The sequence below is a fragment of the Thamnophis sirtalis genome, unplaced genomic scaffold, assembly GCF_051295495.1.
Source record: "Thamnophis sirtalis isolate CommonGarterSnake01/CBP01778 unplaced genomic scaffold, rThaSir2_p1.2 scaffold_6, whole genome shotgun sequence".
Classification (NCBI taxonomy): Eukaryota; Metazoa; Chordata; class Lepidosauria; order Squamata; family Natricidae; genus Thamnophis; species Thamnophis sirtalis.
Genome location: NW_028261386.1, coordinates 60264625 through 60279630, shown reverse-complemented (window position 1 = coordinate 60279630; position 15006 = coordinate 60264625). Strand labels below are relative to the sequence as shown.

The 15006-nt window shown below is 41.0% G+C and overlaps 2 protein-coding genes across 3 annotated transcripts in view; one reads left to right on the top strand and one right to left on the bottom strand.

The window, feature by feature from the left end:
- ABCC10 (ATP binding cassette subfamily C member 10) overlaps positions 1 to 15006 on the top strand; it is a 30428-nt gene that overhangs the window by 9650 nt on the left and 5772 nt on the right. The window contains exons 5-17 of the mRNA XM_014058823.2: positions 2144 to 2300; positions 2986 to 3119; positions 3293 to 3372; positions 4580 to 4751; positions 5360 to 5458; positions 6124 to 6313; positions 7144 to 7221; positions 8997 to 9188; positions 10520 to 10652; positions 11398 to 11581; positions 12771 to 13114; positions 13243 to 13412; positions 14547 to 14707. Of these exons, the coding sequence (XP_013914298.2) occupies positions 2144 to 2300; positions 2986 to 3119; positions 3293 to 3372; positions 4580 to 4751; positions 5360 to 5458; positions 6124 to 6313; positions 7144 to 7221; positions 8997 to 9188; positions 10520 to 10652; positions 11398 to 11581; positions 12771 to 13114; positions 13243 to 13412; positions 14547 to 14707 (2094 nt within the window). The remainder of the gene's footprint in view (positions 1 to 2143; positions 2301 to 2985; positions 3120 to 3292; positions 3373 to 4579; positions 4752 to 5359; positions 5459 to 6123; positions 6314 to 7143; positions 7222 to 8996; positions 9189 to 10519; positions 10653 to 11397; positions 11582 to 12770; positions 13115 to 13242; positions 13413 to 14546; positions 14708 to 15006) is intronic.
- Positions 11462 to 15006, bottom strand: part of LOC106542975 (zinc finger protein 318) — a 45683-nt gene continuing 42138 nt past the window's right edge. Inside the window, exon 8 of one of the 2 annotated variants that reach the window (XR_015696960.1) lies at positions 11462 to 11598. The gene's annotated coding sequence lies outside the window, so the exon portion shown is untranslated. The remainder of the gene's footprint in view (positions 11599 to 15006) is intronic. The other variant, XR_015696961.1, reaches the window with a different exon arrangement.

The following is a 15006-nucleotide window of genomic DNA, read 5'->3' as shown; positions in this document are numbered from 1 at the left end:
TAGCGGACAAAATTGCTCGGTTTCGGTCGGACTTGGACTCCATTCCTGCAGCTCCAGCCGAGGCACTGGGGGACCAAGTAGAACAGCTCTGGGTTGAGTTTCAGGATGTTACCCCCGGGGATGTGGACAAGGCCATGAGAGCTGTAAGTACCTCCACCTGTGCTTTGGATCCGTGTCCCTCATGGCTGGTCAGGGACTGCAGTGAGGTGACACGAGGCTGGATCCAGGCGGTTGTGACCGCCTCCCTTCGGGAGGGGAACTTCCCCGCCGCACTGAAAGCGGCGGTGGTGAGACCCCTCCTGAAGAAACCATCCTTGGATCCGGCTGTCCTTAATAGTTATCGCCCTGTCTCCAACCTTCCCTTTCTGGGAAAGGTTGTCGAGAAGGTGGTGGCCTTTCAGCTCCAACGGTCCTTGGAGGAAGCAAACTACCTAGACCCCTTCCAGTCAGGCTTCAGACCCGGCTACAGCACAGAAACCGCTTTGGTCGCATTGATGGATGATCTCTGGAGAGCCAGAGATGAAGGACACCCCTCCATCCTGGTCCTCCTTGACCTCTCAGCGGCTTTCGATACCGTCGACCATGGTATCCTTCTGCGACGACTGCGGGAGGTGGGAGTGGGAGGCACCGTGTTACGGTGGTTCTCCTCCTACCTCTCGGACAGGTCGCAGTCGGTGTTAGTGGGGGGGCAGAGATCATCCCCTAGGCCCCTAAATTATGGGGTGCCTCAGGGGTCGGTCTTATCCCCCCTACTATTCAACATCTACATGAAACCGCTGGGAGAGATCATCCGCAGGCACGGGATCAGATACCATCAATATGCGGACGATACTCAATTGTATCTGTCCGCCCCGTGCCAACTCAATGAAGCGGTGGATGTGGTGAGCCGGGGTCTTGAGGCCGTTATGGACTGGATGAGGGTTAACAAACTTGTGCTCAACCCGGAAAAGACCGAGTGGCTGTTGTGTTTTCCTCCCAAAGATTTGACTAATATACCATCACTCAGGCTGGGGGGTCAAATTCTATACCCCTCAGAGAGGGTTCGCAACTTGGGAGTCCTCCTGGATCCGCAGCTGTCATTTGACCACCACCTAACGGCTGTGACCAGGGGGGCATTCGCCCAGGTTCGCCTGGTGCGCCAGTTGCGACCCTTCCTGAATCGGGAGGCTCTCACAACAGTCACTCGGGCCCTAGTGATCTCTAGGCTGGAATACTGCAATGTGCTCTACATGGGGCTGCCCTTGAAGAGCATCCGGCGACTTCAGCTAGTGCAGAACGCAGCCGCGCGAGTGATTGCGGGTGCTCCTCGATTCACCCGCATAACACCTATCCTCCGCGAGCTGCGCTGGCTACCTGTCGATCTCCGGATGCGCTTCAAGGTGCTACTAATCACCCATAAAGCCCTTCATGGCAGTGGATCTGGATACTTGAGAGACCGCCTTCTGCCAATTACATCCCTGCGACCAATAAGATCTCATAGGTTAGGACTCCTCCGTATTCCATCGGCCAGCCAGTGTCGGCTGGCAACTACGAGGAGGAGGGCCTTTTCAGCAGTAGCCCCGACCCTTTGGAACGAGCTCCCTGTAGAGATCCGCACCCTCTCCACCGTCCAAGCCTTCCGCACAGCCTTGAAGAACTGGCTCGCCCGTCAGGCCTGGGGATAAGGATAGTCCCCTCCCGAATGATGAATGTATGTTGTTTACCATTTTAGTATTTGTCTCTATTTTGTTGTCTGTATCCTCCCCCCTCCCTAGTTTATGTGAGCCGCCCTGAGTCCCCTCAGGGAAAAGGGCGGCCTACAAATTCCAATAAACTAAACTAAACTAAACTAAACTATGTACTGTAGCTGGTCAGTTACAATTGCCAATTGTGCTTCCATTTGGCAACATTATAATATTTTCTTCTTCATTTAATTTCCATATTCTTGCCACCCAAGAACAAGAATTTTTTCATGTTCTATTTGCATTTGCTTCTGCTGCTTCATTTTCTGCTGTGTCAAGGTGGTATTGTATTCATTTGGTCAAATGTTAGGATTACCTCTCACTTTAAATTTTAAACTTTAATAGGATTTGTATGCCGCCCACTCCCTAGGGACTCTGGGCAGCTCACAACAAGTTACTTATTTTTTTTCTCTCCACCTTAGGTTTTTACAGCTTTGGCCCTTGTCGGGATGCTCATTCTTCCCCTCAACAATTTCCCTTGGGTGCTGAATGGGATCTTGGAAGCCAAAGTATCTCTAGATCGAATCCAGCACTTCCTAGAGCTCACAGACCAAGATCTGCATGCTTATTATAGCAGAGGTACAGCAATAAAGAAAAATAAAGAAATGAGGGAATGAGACAGCAGAATGACAGTAGCAGTTCTGGCTCATGTGAAGTAAATGGGAAAAGAGAATAGATACTTGGTGCTTGATGTTTGCTGGAAAAAAATATTAGTGTGATTGGCAACTTGGTAACCCAATGCAGTTTTCTATAATCACTCATGCCTACCAATCAGAGGTGGTATTCTGCTGGTTCGCACCGATTCAGGTGAACCAGTAGAGGCAGCAGTGTGAAGCTCCGCCCACCCAGACATCATCAAGGACCTTCTGCTCATGCGTGTGCTCCCAGTATCGAACCAATAGTGAAGAAAATAGGATACCATTACTTCTACCAATGCTCCAAAAATCCAGTTTTCCTTTAACCCATGTTTTTAAAAACCAGAGCCCAATTTTTCAGAAAATCCATCTCTTATATGGGAAATCTATTAATCAGGACAAGCAAAATTAAATATGTGAGCTTTGCATTGTATGATTGAACATACATGTTTCTTATTAAAGGCAGGGAGCTTCCATGGGTAGCTCTGAAAAAAATATTGATCTTGGGTAAGGTATGTGCATCTATGTGTGAAATCAATTATATCTACATATATATCTCTATATATTATTATATCTGTAAGTGAACTGTTAGCTACAGATTTTATAACAGCTGTAATGTTCTGTTTCAGTTTGTCCTTTGAATTCATCTTCTGCTTTGGAAATGCACAATTCTACCTTTTCATGGTCCCCAGAAAGCAAAGAAACCTCTGAATCTCATGTACCAAGAGGCCAACTTTTCATACAGAATCTGTTGGTGACAAAAGTGAGTAATTAGGGGGAATTATAAAGGCAAACAGCACCATCTAGACCGCTTAAGAGAGGTGCCTTGGTATTTCATTGTATGGAAAGAGAAAGGACATGCACTGAATGAATGAATTAAAGTTTGCAATATAACAGAGGAAGACTGCAGGCTAATCTTGTTCTGTTTTTTTCTAGGGTGCATTAGTAGGGGTCATCGGGAAGGTTGGATGTGGGAAGAGCACACTGCTAGCAGCTATCACTGGAGAACTTAATAGGTAAATAGTCATACCCTGCTTCTTGTAACTTTGAACTCATTACATCATTTAATTTGTTACAGTTCAATACAGGTAGTTCTCAATTTACACTGAAAAAAAGTGATTTATGATCTTCTGATTCTGTAGATGTCTCCAGTTTGGATCTCAAAACCCCAGCATCTCTCTACAGTTCATTAAAACAGCCACTTCTTTTTGCAGAGATAATGGCAGTCATTTTTAAAACTATGAGCCTGAAAAAAAAGATGCAGTTGTTTTAAGAATCACTTTAATGGGCAGACTCCTGAAAGAATTAGCGTCTGTTTTCAGAATTATGAAGAAGGCCAAAAAAGGATATAGCTATTGACATTACACTTTAAAAGATGCCTCTGCCTTAAAGAGTCAGCTTGTTAAATTATTGTGATGCACAACTGTGCTGTCTACGAATAATGCAGGAATAGGTTAGAATTGCTTCTAGTTGTACCCATTACTACAATAACATTTAATCTCCAAGGGGTCTCTCTCCCACCCTCCCTCTAGTATATCATTTTTTTATTCATATACATACCGGTACATACGTACACATACATACATATATCTGAATTATATATAATGTATAATTCAATGGGGTGAATATACCTGGTAAGCCTGCTTCCGATTTTTCTCCACAAAAAACAATCTGTAAGGTGGGTTGGGCTGAGAGAAAGTGACTGCCCAAAAATTTCCAGCTGGCATTCATGACTGAGGAAGGCCTAGAACTCTTGTCTACTGTTTCCTAGGCCAGCACTTTAATTGCTGTAATTCAGGAACATCAAACTCATGTTGTCACAGCAGCGTCACGTGCCATATTGGGACTTTTTCCCCCTTTGCTAAACCAGGCGTGGGTGTGGCCAGCTTGTGATGCATCCTGCCTGTGGGGTGGGAGTTTTGACAGCCCTCCTCTAATTGAATTGTTGCTTTCTTTCCCAGTGGTCTATCATTAGCAACTGATCAAGTTTGCACTTGGTCTGGGTAATCACAATAGGCCTCTGGTAGACTAAAGCTTCGTTATCAAAACCATGTGACTTGACATGATGATACCCAGTATTTTCATAATTGAATGAACTCATTTTGATCCAGGCAATTGACTTCTCCATATAGTGTAGAATGTAAAGATTAACCGGCCCCATTGCCCATAATCATTTGGATAGCCATTTTGTATGCCCTTTCCTCACTACTGATATGTTTGTAGTCAAGGTGAACAGGTCTATGTTTGGGATTTGGAGAAAGGATTTGGGTTGGCTGCTCAAGAGCCCTGGATCCAGTTCACCAGCATCCGTGAAAACATACTCTTTGGGAAGGAATACGATGCTCAATTTTATCAGCAAGTAATAGACGCCTGTGCTCTCTCTGATGACTTGAATGTGAGTATTCCATAACGTTCAAAATAACTCCTATAGGTTCTTCAAGAAAATTAATTAATTAAGCAAGAATTACTTAGTGCTGCCACAACTTCTTCTGGGCCCGAGAGTCTCCTACACATGAAGGAGTTCCTCCCTCCCCCCCCAAAAAAAGTATGTAAACATTTTAATATGTCACTATTATAGCACAGGTATTATCCAATTTGTTTATATACTCATACTGTGGTGCACAAATTTGTACTTGTGTCAGAAATTAGAGGGAACAATGCTTCAGGAACAACTGTATATCTGGGAAAATATTGTTCCAAAGGGCAGGAGTTGCTATGTTAAGTAAATCCAAGTTTTGTTTCCTGTGTTCTCCCTGCCTGCCCTATAATGGCAAGGAATTGTGGCATTAGTGTATGGCAGTTTGCTGCTGAATTTTCATTGATCAATGGCTGGGGTTGATGGAAGAGGTGTTTATGACATATGTGACCTTTGGCCTACGTGTTGCCTATTGATATGATGGAGTTATGAGTTAAGCATCAAGGAGTTTTGAATAATTGTCTTTATTTCAGTGCATCTATTTAGCAACTGTTCTGTTAATTATAATTTATCTATTTAACTTCTAGATTTTGCCAGCAGGTGATCAGACAGAGGTGGGTGAGAATGGAGTCACCCTCAGTGGGGGACAGAAAGCTCGTATTGCACTTGCTAGAGCTGTTTACCAGGTAGATAAAGGACTGGATGAATGCTGTTGTCCTAGATGATTTTTACTTGTGTTATCAATTTCTATAGCCATCTCAGCAAAGTGACTCTGGGAGGCTTACAATTATAGAACAGTTAAGAGAAACTATTATTTGGATGGTTTTATTATTTTAATTAATCCATACAGCAATCAAAATAACCTACTAAAATGTGGCCCTTAACACATTCTGAGCCCCAGAGCAGTAATGGTTTCCTCTTATCTTCGCTACCAGTTTGGAACCAGGAGCCTGCGTATGTGCGTGCTCACTTCGCTCGTGCGCCGTGCTTCTGCACATGCGCAGAGCATCCATAATGTTGTCTGGGCGGGTGAGGAGAGCCTCCTGCCACCGCTACCAGTTTGCCCAAACTGGGGTGACCCGGCCTAATACTGCCCCAGACCCTGTACTCTGCCAAGTTTTTAAAGCCTTACAAAAGGCCAAAAGGGTTGGGGCAATTCTAATCTGCCAGGAAGAGTATTCCACAAAGAAGGGGCTACAGTAGAGAAGGCCTGTCTTCTAGTTTCCAACAGTCAACATTCTTTGGCTGACAGGATCTGAATTATACCCAGTTTGTTGGATCAAATTAAATGGATAGATATTTTACAATTCTGGGTGGGAAAGGGCTCAGACGTCATTACTCTTTTCTACAGGAGAAAGAATTATACCTTCTGGATGATCCACTAGCAGCTGTTGATGCAGATGTAGCTAATCACCTTATGCAGAAGTGTATCCTAGGAATTCTCAGACACAAAACTCGGATTCTTTGCACTCACAGAATTGAGGTTTTGGGAAATGCTGACATGATAGTACTGATGGATAATGGCAGAATTCTCAGGGCAGGTAAAGCCTGATGCCTTCTACTGTTCTCTTTGCCAAGGGTTTGAAATACTTACCTCAGAAAAGGAATTCAGAATGTGAACCAGACTCCCGTTTTTTCTTGGAAGCTTTTTATCAGCTCCTGCATGCTTATAAAGAAGGGTCACCGGTTCTTTCTCAATTCCGATGGCTCTTAAAATTGCCTGAAGGGCTTTTCAAACTTTGCTGCATTGTAAGTTCCAACAAAAAGCTCATTATTAATAAGTACAATTAACAAAATGCACAGGTATTTAGTAAAAAATATTGGCTTAAGAGAAAATACTGAATTAATTGTTCTACATAATAGAGAATTTGTTTTCATATTCATAGCAAGCATACTCAGTATAACAGAAAAAGGGACAAAAATATGCTGGTGAACCAATAAAATTAAGGCTGAAGGAATTATTCAGAAAAGCTAATAAAGCACCACACAAAAGACTTAACAGTTACAACAGGATAATGAAATTAACGTTTGTTTGTTTGTTTATATTTGTTGATTTATTTGTTTGCTGCCCATCTCGCTGCAAGGTGATTCTGGGCAGCTTACATCAAAATAAAACTCACTCTATATTTCTAATTAGAAAGGATTAAGAATTAGAAATGTTTAATGTGAAAGCAGATGGAGCAAATTTTCCTCAAAAAAGAAAAAAATAAATAATTTATAAAAAATATAATAGACCATAATCCAGTGGGTTTGGCTTTTCAATAGAAATCCAGTTCTTTCAGATGGAGGATAATGAAATGCTGTTAAGAAAGAAGCATAGGAGGACTGTAAACAGAAATGTAAACATAGCAAAATCTTCCTATTTTACTAGGTACTCCAGCAATCATTCTTCCATTGGTAGAAACTGTCCCTAAACTTGGGGCAGTGACCAAGAGAAGGAAGGATACAAGTAAGTACTAGGTGTTTTCATCATGGTACAGGAATGGGTTTGTTGAAATCAGTCAAAATAATATAAGTCTGGGGTTGTGGGATACAAGAATAAAGCTAGTTTAGAATTTTTTTAAAAATGGAACTCAATTGAGGCCACAAGATAGATAAGCACACAGGATTTATTTATTGTTTTCTTTTCAAATATAATAGTGGAGACAGGAAGCACTAGCCCACTCTTCCTCTAATCAGGTACCCACCAAATGTGTTGAGATTGTAGTTGTACTGCCAGAATTGCAAGCCAGTATAGCCATCTTGAGGAGAATCCTAGTATAGATAGAGGAAGCTGAGCTAATGAATCTTGGTGATTTCCCAATAAATAAAATAAATCTCCATGTACATAAAATCTTGAACATTTCTTTGGAGAGGAAACAGAGCTTCAGATATTTGAAATCATGTAGGGGAAATGAGAGCATCTTCTACTTCTGCAATATCCTTTTTAATACAAATTTAGGAAAATACATGATGGATAGGAAGTAAGTATGAATGGCCTCAACATTTTCAGAAACATTTAGTTTCACAAATTGAAGCAATATCAGTGATATAAATAGAATCCTGTACCTGTAGGTGAAAATATATTACAAAAATGCTTCAGGTTTGGGGTGGGGGATACAATTAGTAATGCCAGGTGATGCTAATGATCCTGCAACAGCCATATTCCATTAAAGCTTATTATTGAATGGATGTGTCTATGGAGATTCTCAGTCATCCAGATCATGGTTATCCCAAAGGTGCTTTTTCCCCCAAGTTTTTTCAACTTGGACTTTCTGGTTTTTCTTTGAAGATGTTTTGCTTCTCATCCAAGAAGCTTCTTCGGCTCTAACTGGATAGTGGAGAATGGAAGGATTTATACTCCTTGCAAACAGCTGGCCATTTGCATTCCTTTAACGGGTCATTAAGGTCACCTGGAGGTTTATCTGTGTCATCAGGGTCACCTGAGTGATGCAATGGGTGTGGAGCCTTCTTGGAACTGTTGAAAGGACTCTGTTGTAGATTGGAGATAGATGATGTTGTATTTCTCCCACCCGTTGAGAGAAGATTGTTCAATTTTGACATAATTCAATTCTTCAGAGCTGAAGAAGCTTCTTGAATAAGAAGCGAAATGTCTTCAGAAAAAACCCTAGAAAGTCAAGTTGCGTCTTGAAAAAAAATTGAATTGATGTGCATTTGAGGAAAGTCTCAGGAAGAAAACTTTATGGATTATAAACTAGGGCAATTCAGTATGTCTGCACTAGTAGCACAGCAGAACACCAAAGACATCTGAATCCTATGATGTAGTAGTAGTAGTAGTAGTAGTAGTAGTAGTAGTAGTAGTAGTAGTGATAGATAGATAGATAGAAAGAAAGAAAGAAAGAAAGAAAGAAAGAAAGAAAGAAAGAAAGAAAGAAAGAAAGAAAGAAATTGAGTTAACCATTATCTGCAAAGCCTTTTGGTTACAAGTTTAGGAATAACTAGCTATTATTGTCCTTAGAGAAAGACAGGCCATATATTTCAAGAAAAAAATGACTGACGAAGTAGAATTCAGGTATTTGTATCCAGGTACATTCACCTGAATACCTTACTTGCTGTCTGCATTAAAGGTGAATGTAGTTTGCTTCTGAGTAATAAAATAGGATTAAAGCTTTGCAAAAGTAATAAGAAGTCCTCTGGTTTTGGAGTGGGTGTTTCCAGTCGAGAACCTCCAGTGTCCTATTATTGTTATTCCTGTTTCCTGGTATTATTATTTCTGTTCCAAAGTAGACGCTGAATGCAATGAAGTGGAGGAAGTGGAACATGAGGAAGAAGAGCCAGCCCAATTAAGCTGTTTTCCTAAGCAGGAGGAAGAGAAAAAAGAAGGGGCAGTGGCTTTCAAAGTCTACAGGGCATATTGGCTGGCTGTTGGCAGCTGCCTTGCATTGTCCATACTCCTTTCACTACTGCTCATGCAGGGTAAGCTTATAACATTGCCCCTTCCCTGTTCAGATTTCTCTCTGCTCTTGATTGCTGGCTGTTTCTCAGCAATTCAGAATCTTTGGTTCAAAAAAATTGACACCTTTATAGAAACTTGGACATTTTGCATCAATTATGAGAATTGTTGAAGACCTCAGGCATTGTGGACAGAATGATTGTCAAATTCCCCTCTCCCCCAGCCTTTTCTTTTTTAGGGAACATGTATTTTACTTGGTTTATGTTTTTTTGTACTTTGCTTTTCTAGCCTGTTGTAAAAAAAAAAATAGGAATTAGTTTTTAATTGTAAGCCACGGCAACCTTTTAAACACTCAAAGAGCCACAAAGGTCCTAACCAGAAGCCCCCCGTTCAATTCTGGAGCTGACCAGAAGTCTGGTTTCCCCACCATAGAGTCCTTCTAGCGTGCTGTCCTTTTTCCTCTACCTGTCCTACCAAAAGCCCTATCAATTGTGGAGCTGACCAGAAAACCCACCCCTTGCCATAGAGTCTCCTCTTGGCACACCCTGCTCCCCCCCCCCCCAAACTGGAAGCTCCTCTCAAAATTGTGGTGCCAACTGGTGACAGGGAGCCACAGCAGAGGGATGAAATAGCCACATGCGGCTCCAGAGCCACAGGTTGCTGATCTCTGGGGTAGACTATAAATTAAATATAACAAACATATAAGCCACCTATAAAATAGACAAAACTTGTAATGCTCAAGTTTGAAGTTTCTTCTTTTAAAGATCAATAATAAATATTAAGTCTTTGTGGTAACAGTACAATGTTAATGATTTACTGGCAGTTTTTGTATTTAACAGCTTTATAATCTACAGTATAGGAAAATTTTGATTCTCCAGCCTCTTTCCAGGGAACCCACCGTATGGATTGATTGAGAGATACCAGGAATAAATGATTTCCTGTTATGTGAGCAAGTCTGAATGAGCCACAGGCTTTCACAAAGTTCCATGTAATTTAGAAAAAAATTGTTGCTAAAATTTAATTTTCACATAAGGTAATTTATTTGTGGCATGCACATATATTTATTTATTAGTGGCTTCTATGCTATTTAATCAAACAACTCAAAGCCACTTACAGTGTTATAATACAACTAAAAAAATAACAGTAATCATTTTCCAATATGTTCTATTCAGCATTTATTCAAACAGTTTGTAGAGGCACATTAAAAGTGCTTTCAAAGGGGCTCTTTATTATATTAAAATTGATAGGAGGAGTTGCTTTGTGGTGAGTTCTTCACCTCAAAGTCATTCAGATAAGCTTAACTTTTATTTAAATAAATAAAGCCTCACTCACTGTCACTTACCCATTTCTGCAGCTTCTAGGAATATTTCCGATTGGTGGCTCTCAAACTGGATATCCAGCCTACCTCATACTGAAAATAACTCCATCAGCAGCTTGGCAGCCCTTCCTTCTTCATCTCTGCTGCTCTTCTCCCATGAAGGACTCATGTATGTCAATCAAAGAGCTTGGCTATGTTTTATTAGCATCTCCTCACTGCCCAAACATACATGCTATTGAATCAGATTCTTTCTCTTCTTGGCACTTTTCTTTCTGTCCTCCTCCCAAACTGCCTCTAGAAGTGAGGAGTGAATTGGGAATGCAGAAGGGAAAACCTCGATCATATGGCTTTTCTTTCTATGATTAAGAAGCTGAACATTAACTAAACAGCTACTGACTATGCATAGGCAGAGCAACTTGCAGGGGGAGGGAGCAAGGAATAGGGGAGATGCACAATATTTGCTGAAACCTGATGGGAATCAGCATGTTTTCAGTGGAGAGGATTGGAATGGCCAGTTACTGTATAAGATTCGAGTAATCATGCTTCCAGTGACTTTCCCATTTGTTGCAAGTTCCCCTATAAACAGATGACTGAATCTTTCAGATGTCTTCAAAGGTAGAAAAGATTAGATAATGTGACTGGCAAAAACTTGAGCTTGACCTCAGTGCCTGAAGTGAGTAGATTCGAGTGAATGTAGAATTTCCAAAAACTCCTAGACCTGAATCTGAATGCCAGACTGATAAGAAGGCACAGGTGGAGCAAGGACTAAAAGTATGAGGTGCTTAGTGCTGTTGGTGGGAGGAAGCTCCCTTCCTGCCCTCCTGGGAGAGAGTTATTGCATTTGGTCAAAACAGGGAGGGAAGCTGACTTGGAGGAGTATTCCATTTCCAAACTGATTTTACCTGTCTCTTCAGTTCTCCAGTCTTGAGCTCCATTTCTTCAAATAGCACTTTGAATGTGAATTTTTACCTGACTGTGTATGGCTGCATTGCTGGGGCAAATTCAGTCTTCACCATCCTGCGGGCGTTTCTTTTTGCCTGTGGCACCATCCACGCCGCGACCGTCATTCACAACCGACTGCTTAGACGGGTGATGAAGGTAATGACCTGGGAGCCCTTATTGGGAAAAGAAGGAACAAGAGAGGAAGATAAAAATTGAGACTTAGAAAAATTGATTTTTTCAAACATTTAGATTTTTGAAAATTAATAGAATAAAATAGAATTCTTTATTGGCCAAGTATGATTGGACACACAAGGAATTTGTCTTTGGTGCATCTGCTCTCAGTGTACATAAAAAGACATGAAAAGATACATTCGTCAAGAATCATAATGTACAACACTTAATAATAGTCATGGGTATAAATAAGCAATCAGGAAACAATCAATATAAATAGTAAGGATACAAGCAACAAAGTTACAGTCCTGCAGTCATAAGCGGGGGCGGGGGGGAGATGGGTGATAGGAACAATGAGAAGATTAATAGTGCAGCCTTAATGAATAGTTTGACAGTGGTGAGGGAATTATTTGTTTAGCAGAGTGATGGCATTCGAGAAAAAACTGTTCTTATGTCTAGTTGTCTTAGTGTGCAGTGCTCTATAGCATCGTTTTGAGGGTAGGAGTTGAAACAATTTATGTCCAGGATGTGAGGGGTCTGTAAATATTTTCATGGCCCTCTTTTTGACTGGTGCAGTGTACAGGTCCTCAATGGAAGGCAGGTTGGCAGTAATTGTTTTTTCTGCAGTTGTCCTGTTATTTTATATATGGTAGGAAAACATTAAATAATAGGATCATTGTATTATAATTATACTTCATTGGCTCTACAGTTCCGGAAACAATGATTGGCCCTTTGGGGGATTTTATGAATGCTTGCTTATCTCAGAATGTTGTTAGAGCTCTCTAAAGCTCCTTGTGCTCTATAAGAAATAATAATTGAAATAATTGATTTTGGTAGCCAGCAAGACTTTTATAAGTATACTTAGCTATCGTGTTTTTAGATGAGTTTAGTCACATGACCCCCCTTTGAATTAGAGTCTGTTTTCATATGATCCCACAGACTTTGACCACTGGACAACAAACATAGTTTAATAAAAACATCATGAAGTATCAATGGAAATTTACAGTCCTATTTACATGAGAATGTTGCTTAAAAAAAAAAGATAGTCCTGTGTGGGACTGCAGTGAGACTAAAAAGAACAAAATAGCATTGCAATATACCAGGATATTTCCAGTACATTCTAATATTCCAAAAGTCCATAGCCTTTACTATTTTTTTTCTTTTCTATTGCCAGGCTACCATGACCTTCTTTGATACCACGCCAACAGGTCGTATTCTTAATCGCTTCTCTTCAGATCTGTACTGTGTGGATGATAGTCTCCCTTTCATTCTCAACATCTTCCTGGCCAACATCTTTGGACTGCTGGGCATGCTGGTGATGATAACCTATGGGTTGCCTTGGATTGGGCTAGTCTTACTGCCCTTGGTGGCCATCTATTACTTCATCCAGCTTTATTATCGACGTACCTCTCGTGAACTGAAGCGTCTCTACAGCCTCACCTTGTCGCCTATTTATACCCATTTTTCAGAGACCTTGACAGGCCTCAGCACTATCCGGGCAATCAGGATGACTGGGAGGTGAGTTTATCTCTTCAGCTGGTTGATGTGTAAATTCACTTGGCTAAGTGAGAGCTGTTTCAAAAGTTGATAAGAACTGAACTGCATGAGAAATCCTAATGTTAATCTTTGGGCTAAACCCAGTCTAGGTTTGAGACAGAGAATCAAGAACAACTGGAACTGAACCAGCGTTGCCGCTTTGCCAGCAATACGGCAATGCAGTGGCTAGATATTCGGCTGCAGATGATTGGAGTTGCTGTGGTTACTGCCATTGCAGGAATTGCCATCATTCAACACCAGCAGAAACTGGGTGATCCAGGTAAGCTATGGAATTATGGACTCTGCAAAGATGCACCAATCCATCTATACCATCCTTGCCCACTCAATCTTCTTTCTTTCACTCACAATATTGTTCATCATTGATATTAAATATGGATTCTGGCTTTTTCTCCCTTCGCCGAAGAAAGGATAACAATACCAATGCTGAAAAAGTAATGAAAAGTATTTTTTGCTCGTACAATCAGCATGCATTGCATGTGTAGGCAGGCAGGGGGTTTTTCTGTTCCTTTATCTTTCCCTTAAAAGAAGAGAATAATAATATTGCAGTCAAATGAAGTCCATGTGAGAACAGGTAAAGTGCAGTGAACTACTGGAACCTTTTTTTCAGCATGGCAGGCTTCTCTTTCTAATCATCTCTATAAAGTTAGACTGACTGTCTTAAACCGAGGGTATTCTTCAGATGTGTAGCCTATCTTACAACTGTAATGGAGCCTTAAGTCATGACAGTCATAAAGTAGTTTACCATATGGCCGGACCCATTTTTACGACCTTATGAACAAAATAATTATCAGTGCTTTTGATCTGGAATATTAGGAATCCTGTCTGGAAATACCATTTCCCCCCCAAAATAAGACAGGGTCTTATTTTCTATTGACCCCTGAAATAAGCACTTGGCCTTATTTTCGAGGAGGTCTTACTATTTTTGAGGCGCAGGAGGAGGCGAGCGTGGTCACCTCATGGCTGCTGCTGTGTTGCAATATTTTTTGGGAGGGCTTATTTTTGGGGGAGAGTTTATTTTAGTGCATGCACTCGGGCGATTGGGGTTATTATCCAGGGAAGTCTTATTTTCAGAAAAACAGAGTACTCCTTTCTGAAGATACTTAAGGGTAGATGAACCAGGATGTTAATTTCAAGCAGTGAGCATGTGTCTAAAAAAGGAAAGAACAGATTCTGGATCACTATTTCTAAAAAAAAAAAAAAAAAAAAAAAAGTTGGGATACTAGTATCAGAATCACTTCAGCAGTTCCAAAGAAAACTTTTCTTCACATGTTGGCACCTTTCTGTCCTTTACCTTTGGAGATGGATTACTATCTCTTATCATCACTAGTTCTTTGCTTTTTTATCTCAGCTTTCAATTTTGTTTTATTTTGCCTTTTCTTTTTTGCCCCTCCAGGTCTTGTGGGTTTGGCTCTTTCCTATGCTCTATCTGTTACAAATTTGCTGTCAGGACTCATCACCAGCTTCACCCAGACAGAGACCATGATGGTAAGCGTGGAACGAACGGAAGAATATGCAACAGAAATTCCCATAGAACCTCAGGAGGAATTGCTTCCGGTAAGGCTGCCTTGTCTAAAATCATTTGAACAATTTGTTTATCTAGATGTAGAGTATTTGTTTTCATATAATGCAACTGTAGTGATTGCTTTGGGCTGCCTTTGCTTTTATGGTGTCCTTGAAAAAGCAGTTGGTCCTCTCGAAGGACGTAAAGAGGTGAAGGTGAACTCAAATCCCCAGTATCTTTTCCATTCTTCCAAACTCACTTTGTTTTAATAAGGCATAATTTGGAGTCAGAGGAGGTGGGAAGGAAGGGTAAAAGCAGCCACACTGAAGAGGAAATGATTTCAATTAATCTC